Source organism: Astatotilapia calliptera, chromosome 12 (assembly GCF_900246225.1).
Source record: "Astatotilapia calliptera chromosome 12, fAstCal1.2, whole genome shotgun sequence".
NCBI classification, from domain to species: Eukaryota; Metazoa; Chordata; class Actinopteri; order Cichliformes; family Cichlidae; genus Astatotilapia; species Astatotilapia calliptera.
In genome coordinates, this window is record NC_039313.1 from 7,123,192 (window position 1) to 7,148,238 (window position 25,047).

At 40.2% G+C, this 25,047-nt stretch overlaps 1 protein-coding gene across 2 annotated transcripts; it reads right to left on the reverse strand.

The window, feature by feature from the left end:
* Positions 1–3,220: 3,220 nt before the first annotated feature.
* On the reverse strand, positions 3,221–25,047 carry LOC113033481 (golgin subfamily A member 7). Of its 2 annotated transcripts, none has more exons than XM_026187306.1 (6): positions 24,970–25,047; positions 22,640–22,765; positions 18,102–18,254; positions 12,328–12,429; positions 9,994–10,046; positions 3,221–5,307 (listed from the first exon to the last, which is right to left on the reverse strand). In XM_026187306.1, exons 1-5 carry the CDS (start codon positions 24,976–24,978, stop codon positions 10,005–10,007), a joined length of 432 nt encoding a protein of 143 aa, XP_026043091.1. In that variant the 5' UTR covers positions 24,979–25,047; the 3' UTR covers positions 3,221–5,307; positions 9,994–10,004. The 2 variants fall into 2 exon arrangements, with proteins under 2 accessions (XP_026043091.1, XP_026043090.1); XM_026187305.1 differs by having other exon boundaries at positions 3,221–5,310.

The window sequence follows — 25,047 nt, forward strand, 5'->3', positions numbered from 1 at the left end:
ATTACCTCATTTGATGTTTTGATTATTGCAGTGCAGAGAGCTGCTTGACATATACTAAACTGCTACTTTATGAGCTCTACTTCTTTAACTGTGTGCTATTGCAAATATATAATCAGCCAATAAAATGGCAGCAATTTATGCATAACATGATCAAGAAAACCTGCTGAAGTTCAAACCAAGCGACAGAATGGGAAACAAGGTGATATAAGGCACACTGAACGGGGCATTGTTGTTTGTTCCACTCTCAGCCAAAAACAAGAAAAGTGAGGCAGCAATTTACACTGGCTCACCAAAATTGGACGGCAGAAGATTGAAAATATGTTTCCTGCTCTGATGAGCCTCTATTTCTGCTGCAACACTGAGATGGCAGGGTCCAAATCTGGTGTAAACAGCATGGATACATCCTGCCTTGTATCAGTGGTCCAGTCTGCTAGTAGAGGTGTAATGGTTGGAGGATATTTTCTGGGAATCCTTTGTGTGTTCTTAACGGAACACTTATGGGAGAAGTGTTGTTGCCCACCAATTTCAAAGGTAGGCTGGCATGAGTAGAGTCAAAATGTTTGTTGGCAAGCTACTTAAAGCCACATTGTCCTTGATGCACCATCATTACTGTGTTTAACAGATATTATAATATAAGGCTGGGTTGAGATATGGTGACTGTGAGGTCAATTCAATTCGATTCAAATTAATTTTATTTATATAGCACCAAACAACAGGCGATAGAAAGACTGTTTTATATTGTAACATAAAGACCCTACAATAACAGAGAAAATAAACCCAACAGCAATCAGATGACCCCCTTTAAGTAAACTCTTGGTGACTGTGAGAAGGAAAAACTCTTTTCCAATGAAGAAATCTGCTGCATAACTAAGGAGGGGCTTACTTAGGGGCAGCCATTTGTTGCCACAGGTTGGAGATGAGGAGAGGGAGAAAGTCATAACATATGATTCATGTTAATTCACAGTCGCCAACTCATTCAGTCAGTCATTGTGTCCTGTGGATAGGGACAGAATACTTGTTTAAGGACTGCCAGCATGATTGAAAAGTTTAATTACAGGATAAAGGTGATCAGTCAGAATGCATTTATATCAGAAACCATGCAAAATAACCCTGTAGCACTGAAGACTCACTGGATCCCTGTAGTGTAGGGGTCAGTTTAAATACTGCAGCAGGCACTGTTTAACCAAAGCCTGTGCAGTAGTACAACACTGACCTCATGTGGAGTAAAGCCCACATTACAGCATTTATCTGCAGAAGAAGCGGTAGAAATGATTTACAGTCAGTGTCTGTGTCCAGGTGTGTTTTTGTCTGCTGAAGGAGTACTGGCAGGAAGCCTAGGACAGAGTGACAAGCCCTGCCCATATGAGATACCTACAGGTCATTTTCTGTGTCCACTTCTGCTAACCAACACGTTTTAATGTTTCTGCACTGTGGGAAGAAGTAGCCAAAGCTTGTTTCAATAAATCAAATCAGGATGGTGCATCGACATACCAAACAATCCTGTTTCCCCATCTGCCACAGACAGATCTTAGCCCATCACCCACAGGCAGAAAGGGGGTGGAGATGTTTACAGTAAAGCCCAATTATGAAGTTTCTGCCAGAAAACATCCAATAAACCACAAACCCAATGAATTACATCTGTCATAGGCACAGTTATTTAGAAGCAAGGCAGTATAAGCTGCCCCAACTCTTTATGCAGTCTTAATATTTGGACGTCTTTCTCTGTTGTAGGACATTAGCTATAGATCCTAGAGTGAAGCCAGACATTTCTCTGTTTGGGTAGTCTATTATGCTGGACCTTAAAGTGAGGAGCAGTTCAATCACACAGAAAGAGGACCAGACACCACCCAGCTTCCTGAAGGGAAGCCAATCAGGTTTTATTCTCCTGGCACACACACACACACACACACACACACACACACACACACACACACACACACACACACACACACACGGGATTTTTAAAAACGGAGATGCACTGTAAAGGCAACAAAGTGACATCCCTTGTATAAACCAGTATTCATTTGGATATTTACGCAACAACAAACAACCTCCATCCCTTCTCTTCCACTTATACAATTCAGGGTCGCCAGAGCCTATCCCAGCTGTCTTTAGGGCAAGAGGCAGGGTACACCCTGGACAGGTCACCGGTCTGTCGCTAACACATAGATACAGACAGCCAATTGTCCAAAATGTTTTTGGATGCTGTAACGTTAAGAGTTCCTTTCACTGGAACTAAGGCCCTGAGCCTAACTCCTGAAAAACAAGCCAAAACCATAATCCTCCCTCCACCATTCTTTACAATTGTCACAAGTACTGGCCTTCTGGTTACAAACATAGTCTGTGAAGGTTCTCATAGACTCATTCAAATTGCCAGACTCCAGAGAACACACCTCAGTGCTCTAGAGTCCGGTGGTGGCATTGTTTAAACCACTGCATGCAACACTTTGCTTGGTGATGTGAGGCTTGGATGTAGCCGTTCAGCTATGGAAACCGTGGCCATGTTTTGTTTTGTTTTATTATTAATGAGCCGAGCCTTAGTCTTCTTTTGGCCAACAGTAGCTTTCACCTTGGAACTCTCCCATGGATGGAATTTCTGCTCACTCTCTTTCTAATTCATTTAAAAAAAACTCTGACCTTCATTGAGGTAATTCTTTACATCTTGTTCTGGGTTCTTTTGTGACCTCTTGGATGAGTTGTTGTGTCTCTGGAGTATTTTCGTTCACTTGTGAAAGATTAATCACCATGGTTCACTGGAGTCCTTCGAGATGGCTTCATAACCCTTTCCAGGCTGAGATATTGAAAGATTTTGTTTCTGAATTTCTTTAGATCGTAGCAAAATGTGTTGCTTTTTGAGATGTTTTTGTCAGACGGGTCCAATTTAAGTGTGTTCTTGATACCACAGGTCTGGGTGGGCTAGTGAAATTGAGCTAAACTTTCCAAAAAATGGTTTGACTCACTTCTGGAGACACCTTCATGTGGTCAATAGAGAAAAGGGCCATTTTTGTCCTGGATTCATTTTTCAGCCCTTTGTTGCTTTTTTTTTTTTTTAAACTCTTAAGTGACCTAAATACTCCTCTTATAAATTCAAATCAAATAAGCTAAAGCACTTCCCAAATAACGGGAGGTGCTTTAGCTCAGTGTGTTGAGCAGGCCACATGCTATATGGGTAAGAGAAAAAAAATACCCAAAATAAGCCAAATAACCACAGAAGAAAGCATGGTGTAAAATATTTACAGGATTTATTTGTAAGCGTACAATTTCAAGGTTAATATAGGATCTTGATTTCAACTGAGAAAAGTTAAATTAGTTGAGTTGAGTTTTAATTATGTATACGATAAATAAATGACTAACTAAAAAAAATTAAAGAAACATTTATTTACAAAAATTAAAAATCTTTGTTACTGATGGCATTCAAAGGTCATTACTTGTACATACACTTTTTTTACAAGATGCTTCTGTCAGACTACATTCACAAGAGAAACACAGCCAACTGTACATGCTGTTCAACCTTTGGTAAGGTTTGTTAACAGAAACAGCACTGAGGTTCCCCTCAGAGTAAGAATCGTAGTGTTAGATTTCAGTGTGTAAGCAGAAAGTGAACAAAACAAGTCACACGGTCTTCACGATGAGGCCCGGTCACACCAGAAACTGGCACAGCGACATTAAGGTCTCTGAAGAACTTTACAGATTAGCAGGACTGAGATGTAGTTACTGTCTAATACCTGGAGATTCTCACAGAAAACATTCAAGGTCAACTAACAAGAGCACTTTTAATACTTCAGTCAAAGGCAAGCTCACAAGATATGATTAAAGTATACACTTATTGAATGCGAGTCAAAAAATAAAAAGTAGTCACCAAACATTATGTATAGTCTTCAAAGAAAATGAACCATGATTCGAGGAGGTGCATTTACAGTATGACATGCTTAATAAATACCGAGCAGGCACAAGTTTTGTTTCACACACAAAAGAATCTCTTAAATCAACCATGAGACATACAGTAAAATTTTAATCTGGGACTGACTAGAATGTCAAGAGCTGGAAATTATAACCTGAAAACTGATGGGGAAACATGCTGATTAAAATACCATGCACCCAAAAAACTGCACCAGCAAAAATAAAGCAAGCAAAGAGGGAGCTCAAGGATGCGGCACTGATAACAACTGCCTTCCTTACAGCGTGGCTGTTCCATAGAGCGTCATAAAAATGAGTTACCCTGTTTGTCAGCTTTATTGTTTAAAAAGGACCTTCTAAAAAGGACAGGCATATATAAAAGGTCAGAGTCCCCACAAATATCATTAAAAATATTTATCGTCCAAAATATAATGGCTTAAAGAATGTTAATAAATTCTGAATCTCTCCAAGATATAAATCCTTTTAGTCCAGCTAAACGCATGTACTCCTAAAAATGTTCTTTCCATACAACTAAACTGCATTCTACTGTGGTTCAAGGGAAACAAACACTCATGTTCACATATATGTGGGTACTAGTCTTGCTTTCCATCTTAGGTGACCAGATGGGCCAAAACTGGTTAAAGATGGAAAACAGTGGCCACTGTACTGTCCAGTTTGAGGGCCCATGAATTTTTACTGACAGGAAACTGAGCTCACTCCACGCTCTCATGGTAGCAAACACAAGGTAGCTGCAGCATAAAGAATAACGTCATCTTCTTTGACCCAAAATGGGACTAAAATTCAATTACAAAATAAAAATCAGATTGCATTATTTAATATTTGGCGTGATTCGTCAAGAAAGTGTTTAAAACAAGTGAGCAGCAGGCTCGTCTCTCCTTTGTATTCCTTACAGTCAGGTTTATTTTTGCAGCCAGAGGAGTCGCCCCCTGCAGGCCGTTAGAGTGCAGATTTAAGGCACATCTGAATTCGCTTCATATTTCAGATCCTGAGCTACTTCTTCAGTAGACATAGTAGTTTAGCGCCTAAACAAGGACAAAAGTAAAAAACAAAACAAAACAAAAAACAACACTTCCCATGAAACCAGATTAATAATGCATTTTAGCTGAATGGGAAGGTAATTTTCTTTTAGGAGGACACGGGTGTCAGCTGAATACAAGCATATAACACTTTGATACCGGCCTCATCAATGGTGACAGAAAGGCAAGAAATAATGCTAAAACCTGTGAGGCACAACATCTCAAACCTAGTCATGTGAATGGAACATGCATATGACAGTGATGACAGATTGTAGAGACGCAGTATTAAGGTTCCAGGCCTCGGAATTCCTCGGGGGAGGTGTGCTCCGCTGACGGAATGCTGTAGACCCTGCAGCTCCGCGCAGCCCAACAGCTGCTGCAGAAACAGTGACATCAGTTAATCACATGACACACTGACTGAGCATTATGTCAATTCTTCTGGGTTATGTTTAAAAAATAGATACAGTGTATGGGTGTGGTGTAGCTCCAGGCCAGATTCACTGCTGCGGTGTGAGCAGCGAATAACTTAGCCTCATGTCATTTGGGAACATGAGTGGATGGATATTAACGTAAAAACTGAAAGTCAAAGGTTGAAGTCAAGTTAGTCTGGCTCTTTTTCACTTCTGTAGTCACAGAAGGTCTTCCAGGCTGCTTTCATAAGGTTAAAAAGCATCACATTGTTGCTGTGGTGAATATGTATGTCATATAAACAAAAATGTCTTTGGTTATATAAAAGTATATGGTGTCAGACACAGGTGCGGTTCTGTTAGTGACGTATAAAGCAGGTATAAACATAATGTAGCGTGCTGCTGTTCAGGAAATGTTCTCAGGATGATTCACATGAGCTGCAGAAACTCAGGAAGTGACACGCGAGTCAAAATGATATTTTCCTTCAGCTTGTAAATAAATTTCTTGGCAGGAGAGAAAAAAAGCCTCCAATTTCAGACAATGAGGAGATCTAATGATGGATACCATTCTTGTTCTCACCTTGTCCAAAATGTTCTCCGCTGACATTAAATACTCTCATGTGTGCAGACTAATTTACAGGTTTGCTGACGTGCTGTGCTGTTCGTACACAGAGCCAAGCGAAACCTTATCAGGAGCAGAACGTCTCCTGGATGAGTTGCCAGGACACCGACTTGGCACCACCTGCCTCTGAATGGATACTCAGGAGTCAGCAGCTGTGCACGCCAAGCCTGTTTTTCTACAGTGAACTCATCCCACTGGAGGCCGATCCATCATGCTGCTCAGACCTTCACCGGGAGGCTCACAGCAGCTAAAAATCCACTACAATTAGGATAGAAAATAGGGCCGGGAAAAGAAGGGTCTGGTGTTCTTGATACATTTTTCATTTTTAAGTTTTGAATAATAAGTTTAAAAATGTGTAAGACTATAATTGTTTACTTATACTTTCATTTCTAGCAGAATCCAGCACTTAAATCTGTTTTAATCTGTAATTTTTCCAGTGTTACAATAAATCAAAGGATTATGTGTAACAAACAGAGGCATCATTTAGGAGTTTCAGCCATCTTCTAACTTTATCACCTGTGCCTGTCTCATAAGTCTGGCGTACATTACTTGCCTAGCATGAAGTGTCAGAGTTAGCAACTCAAGTTATGGAAACCTAGGTAGCTATAAAGCCAGACATTATTCAGATGCTGGTAGAGTTGTATCCTTTGCTAGTTTTGTTCAGTTCATCTGTTTTAACATAATACAAAAGACGATTTCCCCTTGTGTCATTTCTTATAAGTATGCCTATAGAGTTGATGAGTCCTGCTGTTCTCCTGGATAAACAGACAACACCTGTTTGTTTTCAGTGGCTCATTTATATCACAAATAATGAACTTTTTACGATACTACATCAGATTCAGGTGATAATTCTTAGTTATCACAAATGCAACAGATCACATGACTTTTATTTAAGTTTAGTTTAGTTTTTTTAAACGATGGATGTTCAGACTGGCGACCTGTGCAGGGTGTATCCTGCCTCTCGCCCAATGGTAGCTGGGATAGGTTCTAGCCTCCCCGCAACCTTACTAATCAGCAGAAGAGGATGGATGGATAGATGGACGGATATTCACATAGTAAAGGTGAGGAAGTTTCATGCAGTAGATGAAGATAAATACTGTGAAAATTCACTGGCCAATATGACTAAATGAGACCGATATAAGCCTGGAGGACACAGTAGAAGGAAACTGCAGAATGAAGAGGCTTAAAACCTCTGAGAACACACAGAGAAAATCCATCCGCTAGTCTGCTTGCTGTCTTTGACACTGGCAAAGCTCCAATGCACTTTTCTATCAACAGCTACTTATAAAAATCCTGGGTTTACATTCCTTAACAGGACATGTATATGTATGGAGGCACTCACTGGAATTTCAGATGAGAAGATTAATCCCTGTATGCATCACTGCTGTATTAGTGCAATAGTTTATCCATCCAGAGGGGTCTATGGTATCTCAAATACTGCCAAGTGCAACATTTTCCTGGTAAAACATTTACTTTGTATGTCATACTCATCCTCATGGTAATGTCTATGCATCAGTGCAGGACTGGGTCCAGTCCAAACTCTATACAAAGTACTTTTCAGTATGATTTGAACCCAACATATCCCTCAATGAGCTTCCCTGTCTTATTCATCTCTCCACACATGAGGGGAAAAAAAAGAAAGGATTTACTGTAAGAAAGAAAGAAACTATTTATGGGATGAGCTCTTAGGGCGTCTGCCAGTGGGGAAGACCGGCAGATATCCAAAAGCCATCTGTGGTTGATGATCATAGTGCACTGTGTCAAAGGGTCTTAGCATTAAGAATATAAGGTGAGCTGTTGGGTAGAAAAATCAGTGCAGTGGAATGATTGCTGCTGAGAGTGCTCTTAATGAAACTAATTTTACAACTGGATAAATGAGGAGAAAATTTCATTTGCTGGAACAGATTTCCTTGAAAAATATCTTGCAAATCACTGACACGCCATCATATTTTAAGCAGTGGATTATTAGTAGCTTCCTCTAACACTTGGTTCTCATTAGGTTTCATTTCCAGTGTAATAAAATCAAAGGACAAGCTTAAAGATGTAATGCAGGACATTGTGTGTCGTGTATGAGTAATCTGAGCTTGGTTTTTAAACACTGCACCATTTGATTGTTGCCAACAAACAAGAAAACCTGCTGATGATGTCTATCCATGTCTATTTGAGCTGGCCATTTTCAGGTGTAAACTCAGAAAATCTACAACAGAAGCAGCAAAGTGCTCATTCTGTTGACTGTCTCAACATTACTAAAACAAAGTGAATGAGTAGTTGTCATACTAAGCCATAAATTTACAGTCAGTGTGGAGTGCCGCTGACTGAAAACAACAGCAATGCTTTAAAGTGCAGCTAAACATAACAGTGATTTACTCCCAGTGAAGTAAAGGACCAGGAAAGGTTTCCATACCTACTTATTATGAGGTACACACAAAAAATAAATAAATCAATTACATGAAAATAAATTAAAGGCAAGCTAGAAAAACCTTTTAGGAACTCTAGTTATTGATTTTAATTAAATAAATGCCCAAGTCTGTCTTTAACATCTGATAGCTTTCATTATATTCTTATAGTAACACGATCCATTAAAGAGGTCCTGTTTCTCAAAATACACAGAATCGGTGGATTTTAACTACTGCCTACTTTGCCATGCGGCAAAATTTTAATTTTATTTATGTAGCAAAAACCTATGAGCAAACACTTGGCAACAGTGGGAAGGAAAAACTGCCTTTTAACAGGAAGAAACCTCCAGCAGAAGCAGATGGGGGTGGACAGTTAATTTCTTAAAACATATAATCCTTACATCAAGGATCCATTTCTGATCTTGTCATGTCATCTTGTTCCATACAGTGACACAATGTTTGGTGTCGGCATTTAATTGTCTGCTAAGCTTCTTACTTTATTACATTTAAGTATTGGACTGATTTATTGAGCTCTTCACTTTTCTATATTTTACTGAGCTCCCTTACCAGTTAAAAGTTTTATGTAGAAAACCCCAATTTTTCCACTTTTTTATTGAATATTATGCAGTTTAATATCTTGTTGGACTCTGAAATGAAAGCATAGTACAAATAAGCAGTTGGAGTTAAAAAAAAGAAATCATGGAATCCATTTATAGAACAAAATATATTCCAAATCTTTTAAAGTCCAAATCCTCAAAGTAGCACCAACTTTCAAGGCTTGATCAACCTGCACTGCTGCAGAACAGCTTTAAAATAAACCCATTTTGTGTTCCCTGAAAAAGGCCTTTTTGAACGGGTTTATTTGGCATAGATGACAACATCAAGAATAGCAGCAAAGGTCATTTTTGACTTTGAGTCAATAAATAAAGTGAGTTTATGACAATATAGCACTCCATATTAGTCTGTTTTGTTTTAGGGGTTTTTCCCATCATATTACAGCTGTAAGTTTTGCTTTCTAATTAGTTTTCAAGCTTATTTTCAGCAGATCAAAAGTCTGCTCTCGAACTGAAGCCTAACAGCCCTCGCCCACTTTCTCCAGACACAAATGTGGTAGGAACCCATTGGCCAGAAAAGTAAACAAGGAAATTGGCCATTTTAAGTAGAATGTGATAATTGTTTGATTACACTGAGTTAAGGAAATGTAACAGCAAGGAGATTGCTTTGGTGCTGAAAGGGCACGTTTTCTCTTTTCTGGTTCAGTGGCGGGGTTTGGCTCATGCATGTGCTCTGGACAGTGAGCACATAAATCCCTCAGTAAATATATGACAAAACCTGAAGTCATAAAATAAGCAGAATTCTCCATTAGAAGCTTTATGAAACTGCTCTCATGGCGCTGATATTACTCACATTACACTTTGATGTGGGATTTTTTTTTTTTAACAGCACAAGCATTCTGCATGAGAACTATAGCACATATGGGGAGAGAAGTCCCTTTCATTACTGCTCTTTGACTCCAACCCTTTGGGTTTCATAGCTGGGAAATGTATCAGCATGCTGTAAACCCAGAGCATCATTAAATCTGTAACAGGACCAAAGTCCTCTTTATGTGTGAAATTTCTAATTATGAGACTCACCATGTTAGCTTTTATCTCGTCAGGCTTCTGTCTTCAAAGATGGTGATTTCAACCTTGATGGGACTCTGTCAAGGAAATGCAGCTGAAGCAAGTGTGGATACATCGAATTCAAATTTTAATTCACACACACACACACACACACACACACACACACACACACACACACACACACACACACACACACACACACACAGGCAAGTTCATCAGTGAGATTTTCCATCTCAACTTCTTACCCAGCATTTTGGACTGTTTAATAATGTCAGGGTCAAAGGCTATGGAATGGAAAACATTACTTATGCCAGCCAGCAGGAAAAGAGGAGCGGCACAGAGATGTTTCAAGGACACAGACATTTCTTTTCTTCTTTTTTTAAATTAAGTTGTCTTTTCCTATCTTTAGGAAAATCTCATGAATCTTTCATGTTCTTTTGTCTTATGCAGAAACAGAAAATATCAAAGGGTTTACTAACCATTTCGTTTAATTATCCATCCTAACTCCAGTTTAATAAAGACTGTTAAATCTTTCATAACAAATGTAGTCAAAGCCCTTGGACACAGTTTCTTTCTTGTGTTGTTTTTCCTTTTTGAATGAAAGCCAATTTTAAATGAGTGCTCAAAACCAAAGCATTTAAGTAAGTAATAATTACAAACTCACTCTAAAAACTTTCAGTAGACAGCGTAGTATTTTTACTATGTCAGTTTCATCAGTGTCAGATTAGCACTGAAAATGTCAGTACAGCATGGCCTTGCTAAAGGAGTCAAACACCCTGCTAGTTGAGATTTAAACAAAAATGTATTTGTAGGCATCTTCTGAGATTTTTTGCTTTATTCTGTTAATGGGCACTTCTCATTAACGTAGTACCGACCACTGACTGTCGTCAGTGATTTTAACAACCGATCCTCTGAGCCTGAAGTGTTAATGTGTGACCTCAGTGGATCGTGCTTAGTAAGGCACATCACTGTAATGCTTCCTCAGATTGGGATGTGGGAAGTTTGGAGACTCTTGTATGTGAATGTAGCGCTGTCCTGCTGAGGAAAGCTGTCATTAAAGAGTTTGCTTGGTCTGGAACAATGCTAATGTGGGTGGTACTTGTCAAAGCAACACCCACATAAATGCTGTGACCCAAGGGTTCAAAAGCGCAACACTGCATATCAGAACAAATGTTATTTATTTACTTCGACTGTTTAAATGTTGTGGCTGAAGCGTATACGTGAAGGGTGGAACAGATAAACTGTCGGAAAAGCAGAATTCAAGACAATTGATAAATTGACATCATGGCTAATTACAGCCATCCCAGTAGCACATAGTAGCCTGACATCAATCCCCATCGGACGACACTTTAACTTCATGTTATTTTAACACCAGCAGTTCTCATAGTGTTGTGTTCCTGTGTTATAAAAAAGTAGGGGGTCTGGATAGCAGTAGCTTTTGATTTTTCAAGGGTGCAGTTGTGGTGGCAGCAAACCACTGTCAACAGTCACAGCAACTCTCAACCCCTTGCTACTAGAGGAAAACGGTACATTTTCAGAGTCCAGATGGTAAAATGAAGCAGACGTACTAGACAGTTACAAATACGATCAGGTTTCAACAGCTCAAATGTTAAAGGTGAGGCATTCCTGTCAATCTCCCAGTGTTCGCGTGCCAAAGTCAGCGCAGCTCTTGACAGTGCTGGCGAAAAAATCCAGATCACTGTCAAAACTACAAAATCATAAGCAGGACTGGGAACAAAGCTCAGCTGGTAACGATTTTGGTCATATTTTGTTATCCCTAATCTCCTATTGCTGCCCAGTTGCAATTAATTGGGATGTTGAGTCACCCCACACATGCATACGCTAAGACAGGCAGGATGTTGGTGCACAGATGCTATAGATTACATACTAACTTTTATCTGGTGTTTTTACAGGTTATCCCTACACAGTGCTGGATTTCCTGTAAGTTGCCTGTGACTGCTGCTTTCCATTTTCATCCAGCAGTTAGTGGGGGTGGAAGGCCTGTAAATCACTACATCTATTAGGTCATTGTGAAAGCTCCTTGTTCTGCTTAAGATGTGGTCCGATTACATTCACATTTCATGATCTCAGTGTATGTTTAACAAGTTAAAGTTCGCCAAACTATTCACTGCAATTCCCCTTTCCCGTACATCCTCATTCTTGCACAAGACTACTTTTCTTGTAAAAACATAGTGCCATTTAGCCTTAACTGTGTTTTGATTTTGTTTGTTAGCAATCTGAGTATAAGGTTCCTCTTTTTCATCTACTGTGTGCTCTAATTAGAAAGAAAAGAACTGAAAAATGCTCGATTTGTTCTGTTTGTATTGACACAAAATTATAGGATACGACCCGCAGGCCTCTCTCGATGGGGTCAGTGAGCAGTAGGCCTCGCGGTGCATAGATCTTGTCATTCTGTTCCTGAATGTACTTAGCAATTTTCTTCAAAACCTAAAAAAAAAAGAGAAAAGAGAAAGCACTTTAATACTCAAAGCAACTACAGACTGAAAATCGGTAGCCAAATAAGAGATCCTGTCAAGGTCTGCATGTAATACCAAGCGTACTGGGTGCTAAGTACCGTATTTTCACGACCATAAGGCGCACTTAAAAGTCTTAGATTTTCTTCAAAAAGTGCGGCGCGCCCTATAGCGCGGTGCGCCCTATGTGTTGTAAGGAGGACGTAGTAGAGAACACCATGAGAACGTTAAAGGGTGAAGTGTGGGCGTTGATCGTATATACCGGGACAATCGCACATACCTGTATAAAAGAACAGGTATGTGCATTATGCAGGACATCGTTGTTTTAACAACCCTGAAAATGGCAAAGAGACACGCTTACGAAGCACAGTTTAAACTGAAGGCCATCAGCTACGCGGAGGAACATGGAAATCGAGCAGCGGCGAGAGAATTTAAGATTAACGAATCGATGGTTCGCAAATGGAGGAAGCTGGAAAACAAGCTCCGGCAGGTCAAGAAAACGCAGCTGAGTTTCCGCGGACATAAGGCGAGGTGGCTCGAGTTGGAGGAAAGACTCGAGCGGTGGATCATCGAGCAAAGCGCGAGCGGGAGAAGCGTTTCGACGGTCACCATTCGGCTAAAAGCAGTTTCACTTTCACTTTTTAGTAAACGGTGCCATTTTTCCATCCGGACCAGGACTACGGTAGCGCAGCAACTTCCAGCGGATTATAAGGAAAAGCTGGCCATCTTCCGCTCCTACTGCAGCAAACACATCGGCGACAAAAACATCCAGCCCAGCCACATCACAAACATGGACGAGGTCCCGCTCACTTTTGACATCCCGGTGAGTCACACTGTGGAGAAGAAGGGGACCAGCACGGTAGCGATACGCACAACGGGGTATGAAAAGTCTTCTTTTACTGTTGTGCTTGGCTGCCATGCTAATGGACAGAAACTGCCGCCTATGGTGATTTTTTTAAGCGAAAGACTTTGCCTAAAGAGAAGTTTCCAGCAGTAATCATCATTAAGGCAAATGAAAAGGGCTGGATGGATGAGGAAATGATGAAAGACTGGCTGAGGGAGGTGTATGTAAGGAGACCAGGTGGTTTTTTCCACGCATCACCATCGCTGTTGATCTGTGACTATGCGTGCCCATCTCACAGCCGATGTGAAAAAACTTGTGAAGCAAATGAACTGTGAGCTTGCTGTCATTCCGGGAGGCCTGACAAAGGAACTCCAACCGCTGGACATCGGTGTGAACCGCCCGTTCAAAGTAAGGCTGCGAGCGGCCTGGGAGCGATGGATGACCGGTGGAGACCACAGTTTCACTAAGAGTGGAAGGCAGCGCCGGGCGAGTTACGCCACAATTTGCCAATGGATTGTAGATGCTTGGGCTAACATGTCTGCTGGCACTGTTGTTCGAGCTTTCGCAAAAGCCGGCATCATTTCCGAGGAGCCGCACGGCACGGAAAGTGACTCTGACGGTGAAGACAGTGAACCTGGCATGTTTGATGGAGATTTAGCGCAGCTGTTCAATTCGGACACAGAGGATGAGGACTTCGATGGGTTTGATTGATGATAAAAATGTGAGTACCAAACTTTGTTTTGCTCCTGCTTTATTTTTAAATAGGCACACTTGTATGCTTGTGTGTTGTTGATGATGACGATTACCGGCAATAGAAATGTGAGTAAGGTACCGAATTCAGGTTTGCTCCCGCTTTATTTTTAAATACGCATACGGTACTTGTATGCGCCCTATGGTCCAGTGCGCCTTATGTGTGTGTTAAATACAGTAAGGGCACACATAACTGAGACTGCGCCTTTTAGCACAGTGCGCCTTATGGTCGTGAAAATACGGTAAGTAGAATGTTAGTATGCAGCTACTTGCATTAAACATAAGTGCCTTGAGGCAACTATTATTGTGACTACAAGTGCTAGAATAAACTGAGAGGAACACTTGGAGGCCAAGGTAAAGCCTCAAAGTTTGGCTTTAGTCTTACTGCGTTCAGGCCTGAACTGGACTGAATATCCAACCTTACTTTTGGACCAAAACATGTCTATGAGCACCTAATACAGTACACAGTTGTTGATGTCTGTAAGTCTGGACTGAATAACACAATATGTGCTCTCCTCTTTATTCACTCTTAAATTTCAAATAGTGATAGAAACCTTTAAACAAACTCCATTCTATGTGCATCAAACAAATGCAAGAAAATGTAATGTTCTGTGTCTAGCATTCAGTGTAGTGGTCACTCTTGTTTTACAGTAGTACACATTGGCTTTGCACCTGAACTGGCCATTCTACTTTGGTTTGATGAGTTTAAAGAAAAACTCTCTGGGCAGCTCTACTGCTTTCTTTCATGCTGGGCTGAGAGCTGATGCTACACTGAGTCAGTACTCCATCATCAGGTAAAATTTACACAAGGTTGTGGTTAGGCCTCAGTTACAGGGGCCTGAGACAAGTTGGCGACTACCTGGCAACCACCATTCACGAGGGGAAAATGACTATTCATCAGCTGGTTGAAAGTGGTCGCGGGATGTTTCTCACAGTTGCTGTGAAACTGACTAAGCCTTAGTCATGCAGGTCCAAAGATTGTAAGTGACCCCACAGTGATAACCTGTTGCCAGGGAAAAATGTGACTTGTTGGCAAGTAGTTGCAGAGAGCTGATTGATGTCAATAGCTTGAAATTGGTAGCAAATGAGTTTATACTTGGCTGCACTGAAAACCTTTTCACAAATCCTGTGGTCACTAGTAGATTAGTGTGGTGGCAGGAAACATGGCGGCTCAAACGCTCAAAAGTTTGGTTATACTTTACAAGAACGAATGACGACAGGAAAATTTGCAATACTTGGAAAGTGGATATTTCATTTAAGGGAGGAAACACTACGAATATGCAAAAGCATTTGCTCACAAAACACGCGATAACCTTAAAATGAATGTCGTGTTTTTAATTCCGCTCCGGACTCGTGAATCTCAACCCAGCAGCAGCGGTAACGTTTGCACGTCCTCTCCCGTTAATGCGGCAGGTAAATAATCAACTAACAGTGCATATTATGTTAGCGCGATCTGCCTTATTACAAAACCTGCCATTACTGTGCATTTAGGTGACCATGATGAGACAGACAGACAGAGTCTGGCTGGCTCAGATGCTGGCAGTTCTCGCTGCAGTCTACCGGTAGCGTCTCCTTTCAGGCCAGGATAGACGAATGTCTCCGAGCAGTGACTAAGTTTGTGGTCAAAGGCTTGCACCCATTTGCCACAGCAGATGCCCCGATTTTCGGAAAGTGAATGTGTTTAATTGTAGGCAGGGACATTACTGGATATTCTTGTGTAATTGCTACAGAACAGTTTATGTTATACTTTGTTGTTGCTACAGAAGAATATTTATTTTATTATTTTACATTTACAATTTTTTTCCCTGGGGACCCTGTGACACCCCCATTGAAGGGGCTGTGGATCTCTTAAGATCTCACTGTTGGGTTTGTAAGGCCATGTTACTCCTAAATTTCTATCTTGTTCAAAGAGATATAAAACAAAGTTCTAAGCTAATCGACCTTAGTGTTCTCCTTTAAAAAAAATAAAATAAAATAAAAAACATAGAATCGATAAAGAATCGAATTGTTAAACAGAATCGAAAATGGAATCGGAATCGTGAAAATCTTATCAATACCCATCCCTACTTTCTGTATCCAAAAGTTTCGAACTGTTTTGAAGTTATTCGATATGTTTAAATCTGATACTGTTCTATTTCTCAGAAGTTTTCCTCTAAGCTGGCATCAAAAAAATCTTTGATAGCTGGCTTTCATTTTTACATGATCAATGAAAACTTTGAAGAAACGTATCTGTTTTATAAGAGCCTGAACAAAACCTGAATGCACTTTTGAATATGACAAATTGTATCTTCATATATTCCCAATGATTTTAGAGGATGAGAGGTTTTTGATTCAAACAATTCAGGCATACTTCATCTTTCCAGCAGCGTTGGAGGTGGAACCTCACTCTGCTGTCACAGGAGCTTGGAAGAGGAGAAGGTGTCGACAACAACATGACAAGACAAATTACACACACAGCAGGGCTTTGCAGAAACATCTGTGTGGATATGTGGGCTCATACTGGCCTATAGAGTACGCAGCAGTGCTTACCAGAATCACTGAAGAAAAGAACTTCTAAATACTCAGAAACTCTCAGTTTCTTGACTTCTGCTTCCATAGGGGTGCTTACAAAGGAGTCCACTTTAGATCTACAGCTGCTAAGTGTTGTGAAGCCAATCATTTTTTGAGTCAGACTTTTTTTCCCTTTATGTCTTTATTCTTTTTTTAAAAACAAGTTTTGATTATAGTAAAATACCTTTCTGTAAATACTCAACTTTACTCACCCACTTCACTGAGACCCATCACTGATCAACCCTCCGAGCAATTTAATTCCAAATAAAAAGGCCCTGCAGTCCATTACTGCAAACCAATGAAGATGCTCCCAACACAAGAGGAAATCTTCCACAAGTTTTTACTGGAAAACAGGCGGGTCAAATTCCACATTTAAATTAGCTGAAGACAACTTTTTAATGAGAAAATTCAAAAAGCTTCATGTTGATAGAATAATCCTTCCAGATTATGAATTTTCTGTGGCTGCATCACTTTTTCCATTCCAACACATCAGAGTTGGGGAAACAGAAGAACTGCTTTCTCTAATGTGACAAGACACAGACACACACGATCCCTGCAGCTCCCTTTCCTTGTTTTATCCAACATGGAGTACTTCTAACAATTTGAATTTCTTTATATTTCTTCTACGTGCATTGCATCTTGGCAGCTATTTAAACACCAGGCGGGGACCGAAGGCAGATACTTTAAACACTGTCGAAATTACTTTTAAATCATCCAAGCACCATTAGACCCAGCCAGCCAACATTTGAACAAATTTACACAGTACAACTTATTTTAACGACAATTTTTGTATAAGACTGTTGATTGAAAATTGATTGAAAAAAAAAAAAGAAGCCATATATAATATTTTAAATCAGGATTTATTAGTATCATAAAAATCCTCACTTATGCTTTAAAGGAGGCATAGCCAAAACACCTGTACATTTTTATGCGTATCTCCAAAAGTTGATTGCGTTCATCTGGACAGTACATTATAAACAGTACATTTGCATAATGACTGAAACCAGCCCACTGAAGGAACAATGGGCTGGGGAAACCTATACCCTATAACCTATAAGATTGGGGAAACCTGCAGTCTGCTGAGACTGAAGCAGTCACTTGGATGAGTGATGAAACATTTCTCCCACTGAAAACTCTACGTCCAGATGAACAAAATCAACTTTTGGAGATTTACTTACCTGGATGATTGAGGATGCATCAAGACATTTTTATGCGTAGATTAAATTTCAATGTTGAAAACTCAATACATGTAAACAGTTTTTGTATACACCATTTATTTTTTTTTGCTAAATAATTTATTCCCATCACTCTTATGTTAAATGTTTTCATGTTTCACAATAAAGGATTTTCCAAATAAAAACACAAAGGATTTATAAAAACCCATATTTATTAAAACTCCAAAGAACATCGAGTTACAAAACATCTTCACAAGCCTATTTGTCATGGTGCTTCAAAACTCAGTTTTGACGTATTCAGTACCATTATATTCAAAGAAATCCTACCTTCTCATAGTGCGTCTCCATACACAGGAAGACGGTGTACGCTGTGAGGCAGGCCAGACAGCCTTCAATATATGACTGGCTACCCAGTTTCTCGGCCTCAGCGTACATGTTGTTCAGCGCCCTCACCGTTTCCTCAAACTGCTGTTTGTCGATCTGAAATACGAGGAAAGACAAGAGGGTTAAAATCGAGGCCCAGAGCCAGGCGTAAATTTGATTAGTAGTGTGAGTGTGTTTAGGATATCTGAGTGGAAACAAAATCTCCTTAGCACCAGATCATTTTCTTCCATTCTTTCCATTTCTAGATAAATGAGGAGCTGAATTTTCTTGGACCGGTCATATATCAAGGGAATACTGGGCTTCCTTCCTGCATTTGTAAACACCTCCTGAAATGACTCGGATACCTTGGCCGTGTGCTCCATAAATGTTTCCACTTAATAACAGACGGGACAAACGCGGTGAAAGCAGGACACACGCAGTTCTGGAATATTTCTCCTTCTCCAGTGGCACAAAGTAAGATAAAGACACCGCTGCATTTTGGTATCCTTTAGACAGCCTTTGGGATACAAGAATACTGAGAATTCATTGAATGTATGCTTACCAAAGGGAAAGCTGTCAGAGTGTGGTGAATTGCTGGTTTCACAGGCCTTTTTTCACTGGGGTGTTGACACTAGTCGCATGCTAGTATCCAAGAAGCTTCTGTGATACTAAGGGGAAATGATGGTGCTTCCGACCAGACTAGACTAGAAACCAGCCAAGGGCCTCCTGAACCTCTGAAAACCCTCCAAGTTTTTCTTTCCCTCTGTCTGAAGTATCCAACAAAAGGCGCCAAGATATTAGCAGTCTTAGAGGTGTTTGTTACTCACCAACCAGAGCCAGGGGTCGGTGGCGACTATACACTGCAGTAAGTGCTGTCAGCCTGCCTGCAATGACTCTGTTGAAACCTATGCATTTCTCTGGTTATTCTGTCCATTAGTAAAGACATTACACACAAGCCCTACGTAATGAAACACACTGAGCTGTGTTCCATCTTCAGCAAAGAAAAAAAACCCATCACTGACAGGAGTAAACATGAGTTACATGGTAAAAATGTACTGTAAGAACTGCATTTACAAATTATAAAGTTCAGTTTCAGAGTCCTCCTTTCCAACCATCACATTTACAATTTTCTCACCAGGGAGGCTTTTCAACATCTGTCATTTGTTGGACTGGCTGTTTACAAGCTCTGGATTTTATGCTGGCTGGGCTACAAGAATAGGTTTGCATGTTTTTTTGGGGAGTGCCAAAAAATTTCTCTATGTAAGAAAAAACCCTGAGAGCCTCTGTTTCTCTTTAAATTCACCAATTCAGAGGCTGCAACTAAAACCCCACTTCTCTGAATGCCCATCTTTCCATTACGTGTGATGTGCCCATCACTGTTCTTGAGATGTTAGATGAGAGCACAACGGTGAACGGGGTTTACAAATCCAATTAAGGAAGAGAGGAAGGAAGAGTCAATTAATGAAAAACCCTTTGAATGGTTTGGCAAGCAAGCTGCCAAATGCATTTAGAAGTCCGAGTGCTTTCCCAGTTCGTCGGCACTAGTTTCAACAAGCATTCAGACAGAAAAGAGACCTGAGAAGATGGAAATGGAAAAAACAAAAAAAAGACTGCTTGACTGCTACACTCCGATCAAAGATTCGATGGTCTTGCTTGCTTACGTCAAAAATCTCAAATCCACAAACACAATCTCAAGGTTTGACTCTAATGACCACTGTTTAGGTAACCCAGCCTCCAGCATGTTTAAATCCAATAAACAGAGTAAGTACATCTATTCATGATCATCATCCATCATGATGGATGAAAACCTACAGTTCTGTGCTAAAGTCTTGAGCCAAGCTGTCATTTCTTCATATTTTGCTACAAAAAGGGGAAATAGTTGCAGCGATTTATTGAAACATGTGCAAACATGCACGGAAAATCTGTATAACTGTATACAGCTTGAAAGTCAATATTTGGTATGCCCACCTTTATTCTTCATCACCCTATTACACAAGCTTTAACATACTTTTTAAATGTAATCTTCAGGACCCCGTTTGGCTTCCCTAAGGACGCTTCTTGACTGTCATTCTTCCACTGAGACCATTTCTGAGGAGGCTTCAGTGAACAATAGCTGGATCAGCTGAAGGACCAGATGCATCTCTCAGGTCCTGTGTCAGGTACCTGATGATTTTTCTTATTTTTCTTAAGGACATGACTTTCAGATACTTTTCATCTTTTTAGGGCTGACACGTCTATTTTATCCAAATTCCTCAAGGCACCCTCAAGTTAGTTGTCTTTTTTTACACATGAATGATTCAAAGGTCAGCGTTGAGCAGTTTAACAAAAAATGTCCCTCTAAAAATGATCAGGTACGAAGACTTGACTGAAAATGAGCTAAAAAGCAGTCAGTGTCCAAAGAAAAACATTGAAATGCTTTCAGAAGTCCTGGAGAACTATTGCTCAAAACCAATTTTTAAAACAATCTAAGGAGCCAGATTTTCTTGCAAAATAAAATATAAAGAAATGAACGGTGGCTCGAGGACTTTGCACACTACTTGTACATCTTCATTTGGGAGAACTCACGATATCCCAACAGAAAGACTAATGAGTTGGAATTTTGGGGGTCTTGCATGACAGTCCCTTTAGTTCTCTTAGGTTGACCGAAATGAGCACAGTTCTGCTCAGTTTTCTTTCTGCTGTTAAGCTGTACACAACAATAACGGCAAAGCAAAACTCAGTAATGTTGCCTGTGTAACTGATAGATAATTTGCAAGGAGGCAGGATGGATTGGGGAACAACATGTAGTCTGTCAGACCTCACAGAGGTAAAAGAAAAGGTTTTAAAAGAGACTGTGCCCAATTTTGGCACAGTGACACCCAACACGCTACACGCAAAACACCCACATCTTCTGAGCCCACCATCGCCAGCTGTATTGTTTCCCATTCCTCCCATTGATCTGACTGGCAAACTTTCTCACACTGGACTTTCGATGTGCCATTTGCTTTTTCTTAAAATGATATTTACTTCACCAGAAAAATGGGACTCTTGAGATTTAAAATCTGTTTTGCAAGAGTCTTCTGGCATGACAGGCAGCAGTTCAATCAGTAGAGGTTCCATAACAGTACAAACAGTGATAAACACATGAGTATATGCATATAAATAAAACATCAGAAACATCAGAATAATAAACTTAAAAACTAAGGAGAAACATTTGAATATTTATTCATCACGGTCACTGGAGGTCAATTGTGCGATGGCTAGCCAGATGTGACTTCCTCGATGTTGTTTAGAAATACCTAGAATTCATTTAGTTCGACCAGATGCAGTTGATACCAAGCAGAGGAAGTTGTAAATTTAAACCCCTTTGACCTTCAGTTTAGAAGTAAACTTGGTGATTGCTCTGCTTTCAAATCCATCTATTCGTTTTTTCACCAAACAGGTACACTGATCATTCAAAAGAAGAATGCTGCAAGTCCATCATCACTCAACCACCAGTACAAACGGTTATGGGGCCTATGCTGACTTCACAGTTGGCAAGAATAATAATGTGCACCACAGCCAAAAAAATGAGGATCCCATATAGCAGAAACGTCACCCTGGGAGTCAAGTCAGCCAACTTTCTGTTTTTTGTAGTTTTAAAAGGTGCTACACAAACAAATCTTTCTTTATTACTTAATGCAAATAGTAAATCCCAGTCTATGACAACTGCTTGCAATAAGGAAAAGTTTAGAGCTAACTTGCACAAAACAAGGGTAACTATGGCAGAAATCAGGCACTGGAGCAATAAACTAGCCTCAAAGAATATAAGGCTTTATTAAAGCAAACATCTTCAAAGAATGGCATAAATTAATGTCCAAAAATTATTGCCACTTAATGGTTTGGTTTTATACTCCATATTTCATAAACTGGAATTACAGTAGATCATTAAAAATATATACGAGAAAATCTTTTTTATGATGGGGACTTAAGCATATACTTCCCAGAGGAAATCCATTCTTTACTTTGTCCAGCTGTTCTGTGTCTGAGTGTGTATCTGTGTGTGTGTGTGAGAGAGAAAACTGAATCCTACAGGAAAAACATGGTAGACCACCCAGTCCAGAGGGAAGTGCCAATAAACCACCAGCGAGCGATTTAAGTGATGTGAAACTGCTCTTTTCATGTGGTACGACCATTTTTAAAAGTGCAGCTCTCTGTCCTGCAAACTCTGAACTGTTGGTGCTGCCACCGGCTTTAATGTGGTGTGCAGCCTGTTCCTATTCAGTCTCTGCAGCCTACTCCTCCTTTTAGCCCACCTCCACTAGGTCGCATAAGGACAAAATCCAGCAGGCTGCTGTTGACGATCCTGCTGTTCCATGTTTTGGCTCCATGTTCACACCCAGCTGTGTTCTTTTGTTGCTAGTGACAAAATAGTGCTTCTACACTCCCCAGTATGGATAATATGCACAGGTCGTGGAAACATAAGTCATCCGTTTAAGCAGCTGAAGTCATGTTTAGAAACACTGTGAAGTAGCAAGACCTACCCTGTTCTCCAGCTCAGAGGGGAACTTGGTCTGGAACTGGCACATGGTGCCACTGGAGTAATCTCTCTGAATGAAGACTTTGGCAGTGATGGCAGCCTGCTGCCTCATGTCCTGCAAGCTGTGAGTCTGTGGAAAGACAAGGTAACCATTGAAATATGGCCACACTACAATACACCTAATACACAGCAGCCAGGTTTAGTTTAGAAGTGCAGAAATCCATAAACTGTACAACTGATATGCAGCCTGTAAAATAAAATAATAATAATAAACAGTTAAGGAGCTCATTTGTACCTGTGACACATTCTGAATATTTTTAGGCACAAATTTAGAGTTTTCAGTGACTTCAAAACATTTTTTTTTTGTGATCAACATTTTATTGATTTAAAACGGGGTTGGGGGGGGGGGGGGGGGTACAGACATATACAGCACAACTGTAAACTGCAGTAGCAAAGCAAACATTAGCAAACAAGGCATAGGGACAGCAAAGAAAAGACACAAAAACACAAAGTTAAAACCAATTATTGCCTCTTCCAGGAGATAACTCTGGATGAGAAGATTTTCCAAGCGTCAACAGTCGTGGGTCGAGCTTTATTTAATTTTGCTGTGGTATGTTCAAAACCAATAACACGGATAAGACATCGTCTCCAGAATGATTCCATACAAATGTCAGGACAGAACCATTGCTTTGTAATAGTCTTCTTTGCGGATGTGAATCCAGCGAAACTTCAAAACATTTTTGATAGATTTTAACATTTTTCATGTGGCGTTTTTAGCAGCCATTAAACTGTTTAAGCTTTTTAGAGTTGAGCAAGCCAGCTGTTTTGTTTATTCATTTTACAGGCAAAACTAGTTATTAACTGGATTGTTAATGGATTTCTTATGTTTGCTTTTTGTATTAATTACAGCAGCAATACAAATTCAATATCTTCTATAAAATGTTTTCATTATTGCCTCTATCCAAAGCTGTGAACAATTAATCTGATAACAGAAGTAAAGTTACAATTGACTGTAAAACTTTTATATTCGATTGTGTGTGTGTGTGTGTGTGTGTGTGTGTGTGTGTGCGCGTGTGTGGTGGGGTGGGGTGGGGGGGGGGGGGCATCAAGCTAATGTCTGTTGTCCTCATGACTGCTGATTTTTATTTCTTATACTGAAGTCACAACCATTATGTTAGCTATTATCCACTAATTACCGTGTGTTAACAGTAACTCTCTTAGTCCTCATCAGCTTCTTTCTCTCTCTCTGTCGCTCTCATTAAATTAAATTTAACAGTTCTTGGCTTTTACTCGGCTCCACTCCCCCCATGACAGTGTGTTTGAGGAAGTTCATGAACTGTGAGACTTGGGAAAGACTCAAACTGACTAAACTAAATAAATAACGTAAACCTATCTTTATTTTTTCGCTGTATTTATCTCGGTCCCATTGTCATTTATTTGTTTTGTTTTGTTTTATTTTATTTTACAAATTAGATAAGAATGCCGAGCCTGATGTTGCCATGAATGTGTGCTTGGGTCAGGGTGATCTGAACGTGCCCACATTCCTGCTCTGTTTTTCACAATAACACCATCTACGCATCATTAAGGTACTTCAAGCAGATCTGAAAAGTACAACCGGACTGACCACTCATCTGTGTTGCAGACAACAGCAGATACCAAAGTGTAATAATCCTGCCTTTCACATAAAAGAACCGTTCCCGGTGTCTTCCTAAAAATGAAGAAATCAGCAGATACCTGATGCCAAAGTATTTGCTGTCCTGAAACTCAGAGCCGGAAGAATATATGACAACTCTCCCAGTATTTATGGCCTCAACAGTACGTGGTTATGTGACCTTTCATTACCATAAGCTACTTATACCAAACATGTTACGAACACATGTTAAGTGTTTGCTGAAAATGTTTCCTTTCCATGTTAGGGCATGTCTTCCTTCTTTGGACTACTCAGTGCTGGTTTACTGCTGGATTATGGCAGCACAATCGTGTCATCATCTTGACATTATCACCATTCTCTGAGAAACTGTGTATCATTTAGCACATATAAGCAAATCAAACCCAGCCAGCTTTATCTTTAGTTTATACGCACAGCTCTGCTTGGTTAAATTACGCAGTTTCTGGATATGTGCGTCGATCTACTGCTAGCTTGTTAGGAGAGGCGCTAGTAGAGGTAAACACTGGCCAGACAACTTAGCTTCCAGCCAGTGAGCTGGCAGGTTAACACCGGTCCACGTTCCCTTTGTTTCTTCGTTAAACACACTCCCGGGCAACTCAACAGCAATAAACTATTATCACACCGCAGACATGTAAAAATGAGGGTTTAAATCACAGTTAACTTACCTCTGCCATGGTGAACACTGCCTTATTTCTTCTTTGGTTTCACTCGTGGACGACTAGCCTATGAGCCAGGTTTATACC

Excerpts from the sequence above, each read along its gene's own strand:
- LOC113033481 (XM_026187306.1), bottom strand. Across the intron at positions 18,255-22,639 it reads CCTCTGAGCTGGAGAACAGG|ATCGACAAACAGCAGTTTGA; the intron begins GTAGGTCTTGCT and ends CTCGTATTTCAG. Across the intron at positions 12,430-18,101 it reads TGGAGACGCACTATGAGAAG|GTTTTGAAGAAAATTGCTAA; the intron begins GTAGGATTTCTT and ends TTTTTTTTTTAG.